Here is a 6,846-nt window from a genome sequence, read left to right as displayed (position 1 = left end):
AAAAAAAAAAAAACAAAAACAAAACAAAATAACCTAAAGCTTGGGGGCGGGCCAGGGTCTGGATCCCCAGTACCCACAGAATAAGTTGGGTGCACATGGGATGGATACAGGACCCCAGAGCAAACTGGCTAGCCCCAGATTGTACAGCTAAAACCAGTTAGCTCTTGTTAGCAAGAAACTTGCCTCAATAAGTAAGGTGGAGGATGATCAAGATCCCCAGCGTCAACCTCAGACCTCCAGACTTACTCGCACGCACACGCACACACACCACACAACACCAAACACAAATCAAACACGTAAAAACAAAACTAAGATCCAGGAATGCACACTCTGAAGGCCATATGGTTTCTGTCCCATTTACTCAATTTGTGGTCAGGATCTTACACAGCTTTAAAGTCTTGAAAAAAAACCAAAAATGAATAAATTATTTATAAAATTACAAAAGAACAGTAGTACCCTTTAGTTAGGAGTATATACAGAGAAGGGGCTAGAATACTGTGCAACGTTCTCAGTCATCTTTGCAAAAACCCATTATTAAAAGACAAGAACTCAGAGAGAAAGTTCTATACAAACATCTGGAATGTTACAACATTTGAACATGTCCAAGTTCCTAACTTGTTCCACGGGTTTTTTGTTTTATTTTTTAAAATGCTAGCTCAGCTCACGTAACTTCACAACTGTAGGATTTAGTCTGTGTCCACAGTGAAGTGTAGCCTTCGCTCTGACAGCCAGAGGCAGACTGATGGCTGCACTCAGCTCGCAGGCAGATGGTTAGAAAGAGGAGGTGAGCTGCCCTCACTGCACTGATCTCCCTCTCTCCTTGACCAGCAGCTCTCATCTACTTCCAGTGCTTTTCTGTCTTAGCACTGATAGAAGCAATTAAAAACAAACACACATTAAAAATAGAAACTTACAAGTCCATATTCTCACCTTTAAATAATTCAAGACACCAATATTTTTCATCCGGTCAGCGAAGCTATTAAAAGTCTCCACATTGCTTTTGGGATGGTAAAATAGAATTTCACTTCCAAGCTTCCAAATGATCTACCAAAGCAGAAGCAGCAAAGTAATAAATCCTTACCCAATCCAGTTTTTTCCTAAACATTTTATTTCCCTGATTATAATATTTGAAAACAACTTATGATTACTCTCCATGGAAACCGGCCGTGCCGGGCTCTCCTATACTTCACCCAGTAAAGCAGCACTCCTAACTAGGTGATAGCTCAAAACACCACTGCCCCGCTGACACTTCTGCTGCTGTGATAAAACACCACGGCCACAGCGACTTTTCCAAGGAAGTGAGTGTCCAGCTCCAGTTCCAGACAGCCAGTCCATGACGGCCAGAGCACGAGGCTCACCCTGGAATGGCAAGCGGGGAGCCGGGAGCAGACTAGAAACCATGGGAGTCTTTGGTTTTGAAAGCCTCTGGTGACAGGCATACTTCTTCCCAACAGTACCCCAAAGGGAACCAGCATTCAATGCAGGAGCCTACGGGGCACTCTCACTCAAACCATGATACCAGGTAAGAACAACAGTGCCACGGTTAAGTTAGTGCTCTTTAAAAGGCCCCATTAAGATGCATAGCAAGCCGGGCAGTGGTGGCGCACACCTTTAATCCCAGCACCTAGGAGGCAAAGACAGGCGGATTTCTGAGTTCGAGGCCAGCCTAGTCTACAGAGTGAGTTCCAGGACAGCCAGGGCTACACAGAGAAACCCTATCCCGCCCCGCCGCCCCCAAAAGATGCAGATTAAATGGGAACATAACCTCAGCCTAAAATGGGTAACTCCTAGAACAGTTCCCACGGGGCTGGCTCCCTGGCACCACCTCACTTCTGTGGAAATGCAGAAGCAGACCTGCCCGCATTCCCTGAACTCTCACCCACACTGAGTGTATGTGCTGTGCATTTAGGATGTCGCTCTAGGAATATTTATTAGAAAAGACAAATTTTAATGATGTATTGTTTTCAGACCACATTTTGGTGACAGAACTTGAGCTCTGCTTTCTTAAGGGAGCAAATGTCTACTTCCCTCTCAACCTAAATTAATAAAATCAAGTGTCTTTGAAAAAATGAAAGAAAACCTTGCCTCTGCCTCCCCCTGCTGGGGCTAAGGTGTGCACCCCCACACTGACATTTTAGACACCAGGACACCAGGAGTGCTGGTCAAAAAGTAGGGTCAGGTGAGTTGCTAGAGGATGCCTTGAATGAGGGCAGAATGGCTGAAGAAAGGTCCTTCCAAGTAAAGGACATGGGCAACCATAAAGGGGTACACCTGACCTTTTCTACTAAATGTGGGGCAGGGCTAGAGAAGAGAACCCAAGGTCAGGAGAGGAGGTCAGCGACACATGGGAAGGAAGTGCCCAGCAGCGGGGACTGTGGCTGCCTCTAGGGAGAGGGGAAGCCATAAGTGTTTTTGCTAATGAGTCAGTAGGGCCATGCATGATGTGAGGAGACACTACTACACAACTTCAAGTATCAAAAAAAAGAAAAAAGACAAGACAGGTATGCTGGGCGGTGGTGGCACATGCCTTTAATCCCAGCACTTGGGAGGCAGAGGCAGGTGGATTTCTGAGTTTGAGGCCAGCCTGGTCTACAGAGTGAGTTCCAGGACAGCCAGGGCTATACAGAGAAACCCTGTCTCAAAAAAACAAAAACAAAAACAAAAGACAAGACAGTATGGCTGGCTCATGCTTCCCAGCCTGAGGAGGTCTGGCGGAGGACTGTCAGGTTTAGACAGAGAACTGCTGGAAACCTGAGCCCAAGGCCAGCATGGTATCCAGATTTAAAAAAAAAGATGATAACGTCAAAAAGAACGTAGAGAAATCCGAACATTAAATATTACCGGTAAAAACAGAAAATGGCAAAGACAGTTTGGTTAAAAAAAGGTTTGGTAGAATGTTAAGAGATTAAAATTATAAGCTACAATTATACACTCCTCAGTATTTATCAAAGAGAAATTAAAGAAAGCACACGCAATACCACATATATGAACACTTGGGAACTCACTGAAGAACACATGTATAGTATGTGGTAGTCCACACAATGGAAACTGACAATAAAGGAATGGGCTAAGCCAGGCTTGGTGATATAATCCTCGTAGGCAGGAAGTTGAGGCAGGAGGATTGTCCCACAGACCGACACTTGCGTACCTCAGGGGCAGCCTGCCTCTTGTAGGTGTCTGAGTCCTCCAGGGTCTGCAGGTAACTGTGCATATACTCTGCAGCTTGCTGCCACTGGTGCTTCAGCAGGGCTTCCTGGATAAAGCTTAAACAAGCACTTGTCGTCTGAGCGAAATCCTTCCTCCTCTTCCCTCCAGTCACTGTAGCAACGAACACAAGGAGAGTCACAAGGAGAATCGCTAGAACAGATTTACTCCAACTCAGAACTCAACAGACACAAGGTTTAACAAGGGCAGGGGGTCCTACTGACCTAGCCCTCCCCAGCACCAGGCCTGCTAACCTAAAACAAGCCCTGCCACACACAGTGTTAGTTTTAGGCCTCCCAACCCACAATAGAATGCTGGCAGGTAGTCCTGGGTGGGTCTTATACAAGCAGCCACTGCTGCTATACATTCAGTCTTTCCAACTCTGGAAACTAGCTCATGTAGAAACTCAAAGAATTAAAAACCCAAGCTGGCCATGCGGACATAGGACTGCAATCTGAGCGCTACAGAGGCTGGCAGAACTGTGAGTCCAAAAGACGGTGTGGACAGCATAAGGAAAGTCTGTCTCAAAAACAAACAAATGAGACATCTTAAATAAGAGATGTGATACCGTTATTTAATAAATAACTTGGATAGAGCCTTCCAAGGAAGCAAGCCCCAGTATTTAAAATGGGTAAAAGTCACCAATGCTAGCCTAGTAAAATAGTCTTTATTACCTACTAGTGTTCCAAAAACCCCAAGAGAACTTTTCTTTTTAAAGGATCACATTTCCAGTAGCTGATGGATAGTAAATGCGTAAGATGAGAAGAGCTGTAAGCCTAGTACCGTCAGGTCTGTAAAGTACTGGCACTGTCCATGGGAGGGGTGCCTGGCCTTCGTCACGCCATCCACTGGAAAGGAGGCGGCTTAAGCTGGTGCCCCTTCCGCTTCTGACAGCTGTCTTTTTCCTTTCCTTTTTCTGTTTTGTTTTGTTCCTGGTTTCCTGGTACTCACATGGCCCAGGCTGACCTCATGCTCCCTCTGATACAAAGTAGGACTTGGGACTCTTGCTGCCTTGTCTTAAAAATCCTGGGATCACAGGTGTGCCTGACCATCCCTGGCTCTGGGCTCTAGTCTTTCAGCTAGATGCCCTTATTTAATTAAGCAAGTGGCTAGGGACCAGCAGGCGCTTCTAAAACACTGGGCAGACGCCAGCGAGATGTTCAGGTTAAAAATCATACTCTTAAAAGAGGGCCTGAGAATTCAGGACCTAGCTAGCACCCTTGTTAGACAGCTCACAATCACCTACAACTCCAGACCAGGAAATCTGACAGCCTCTTCTGGCCTGTGTGGGCACCACAGACATGGTGCACGCACGCACATACACACACACACACACACACACACACACAGCCAAGGCAGAGCTGTAGCTCAGTAACAGAACAAATTAATTCCAAGGCTCTGCATTCAATTCCCAGCACGCTCACGGCCTTACAGCCAATTGTGTATAATACCTGCAGCAAAGATGGCTGGCAGAGGGAATGCTTCCAACACTGGCTTTGCAGATCAGATGTTTTTCACAATCTGTGTCAGAACTGCAGAGACACTTGCAACTTTTTGTTTGTTTTTTTCTGGAACTCAGAGATCTGGCAGCCCTATCTACTAAGAGGTAAGGCTGTGCCACGACACCTGACCTTGACACTGGTAACTTTTGTTATCATTTTTTTGTTTTTGTTTTTGTTTTCCACAACACAGTTTCTCAGTATAGCACTGGATATCCTGGAATTCACTTTGAAGGCCAGGCTGGCCTCTCAAACTTACAGAGATCCGCCTGCCTCTGCCTCCCAAGTGCAGGGATTAAAGGTGTGTGCCACCACTGCCCAGCAACACTGGTAACATTTAAGAGCTCATTGTGTAACTTCAGATACGCTGCTTAAACTTTTATCACCATTCACTTCTTCCATATGACCCCAAATCTCCTAGAGAAACTGAAACAAACATAATAGAACTGATGTTAAGTCCTTCCTCCATAGAGAAATAAAAATACAGAACGGTCAAACTGTGTGGTGCACACCTGTAATCTCATCATGGCTAGAGAACCACGTCTGGGCTCTGCCTGGGTACAGCAATACTCTGCATGTAAGAGGGAGGGGGAGAACAATTACCATGCAGAACAATTACCATGCATCTATAAAGTAGCTAAGGAAACAGGGTACCCTCATCTGCCTTGCTGAGATAAAATGAAAATTAAAATTTACTCTAATAGTTAAGTCCCAACAAAAGTGCAGTCATAGCTCACCTCAAAACAAACTTGTACAAGACATAAGAGTATATATGCAGTAATATACACCTACTCAAAAAGCAGTAATCTAAACCTTCTATCTAGCTGAATGTGGTGGCACATGCCTTTGATCTCAGTGCTCAGGAGACAGAAGCAGGTATCTGTGAGTTCAAGGCCGCCTGGTCTATAAAGTGAGTTCCAGGACAGCCAGGGCTACACAGAGAAATCCTGCCTTGAAAAACCAAATTAATTATTAATTAATCAATCAATTAAAAACTTCCATCTACTAAAAGCTTTCTTCTCAATTTTTGAAAACTGGTTCAGAATAAATTACATTTCTATAGGATTTTGATTTTATCAGATTTTACCAGATCTATTTTAAAAGTAACAATTTCATTTTAAAAATCCATCATGTGGTAAAAATTTTATCATTTGCAACTATTAAACTTAACAATTTATTTATTTATTTATTTATTTTTGTTTTTTTTGGTTTTTTTTGAGACAGGGTTTCTCTGTGTAGCCTTGACTGTCCTGGAACTCACTCTGTAGACCAGGCTGGCCTCGAACTCAGAAATCCGCCTGCCTCTGCCTCTCAAGTGCTGGGATTAAAGGCGTGCGCCACCACCGCCCGGCAAACTTAACAATTTATAACACCTTAAAACTGCCAAGACAGATTAATGAGTACTGTGAGACACTACACATAGCAAATCTCGTAGGGAACATGTAAGTAGAACCATGCTGAAGACTACAGCCCCTCGGCTGGGCATGGGGACTCGTCTGTCACTCCAGCAATCACAAGACAAAAGCAGAAGGACAGCTGCAGATCTAAGGCCAACCTAGCCTGGGCAGCAAGTTCCAGGCTTGCCAGGCAAGACCCTGACTTGACAGGGGCTGTGGGCGGGAGATGTCCACAGCACAGACAAGGATTTCCCAGACCATTTAATGCAGACCTTAATCATCTGGGATCCTCAGCCTTATTGGTCACGTGCTTCTGAAACTAGCAGTACTGGAATGACCTGAAAGCTAATTAGAAATAGAGACTTGGCTTCAGCTGGCTCCCTGAAGCAGACTCTGCATTTAACAAGAACTAAACAAGCTGCTCAAATTGCCAACAATCCCAAGCAACTAGCCAAGAAAACTGGCAAAATAATCTGCTCAAATAACTAGCCTTTATTCGCCTAATGGAGGACTGCTCTCCGGCTAAGCTCCAGTTACCTCCCTTTGGTTGAAAGTACAGGATCTGAGATTGGACACACCTGATTTGCTTCCTTATATCACTATCTCAGAGTTTAATTTCTCTGTGCAAGGTGGTGCACGCCTTGAAACCTAGCAGTTGTGGGCAGAGGCAGGAGAATCTCTGAGTTCAAGACCAGCCTGGTCTACAAAGTGAGTTCCAGGACAGCCAGGGCTACACAGAGAAACCC

General features: G+C 44.9%; 1 protein-coding gene across 3 annotated transcripts in view; it reads right to left on the bottom strand.

Annotated features, from left to right (window-relative positions):
* Taf1a (TATA-box binding protein associated factor, RNA polymerase I subunit A) overlaps positions 1-6,846 on the bottom strand; it is a 23,147-nt gene that overhangs the window by 11,992 nt on the left and 4,309 nt on the right. For all 3 annotated transcript variants that reach the window (XM_031337637.1, XM_031337653.1, XM_031337644.1), the window contains exons 3-4: positions 3,149-3,318; positions 931-1,044 (exon numbers count right to left, since the gene is read on the bottom strand). In XM_031337637.1, the coding sequence (XP_031193497.1) occupies positions 931-1,044; positions 3,149-3,318 (284 nt within the window). The remainder of the gene's footprint in view (positions 1-930; positions 1,045-3,148; positions 3,319-6,846) is intronic.

This window comes from Mastomys coucha, unplaced genomic scaffold, assembly GCF_008632895.1.
Source record: "Mastomys coucha isolate ucsf_1 unplaced genomic scaffold, UCSF_Mcou_1 pScaffold1, whole genome shotgun sequence".
NCBI classification, from domain to species: Eukaryota; Metazoa; Chordata; class Mammalia; order Rodentia; family Muridae; genus Mastomys; species Mastomys coucha.
This window is presented reverse-complemented; position numbering and strand designations above follow the sequence as displayed.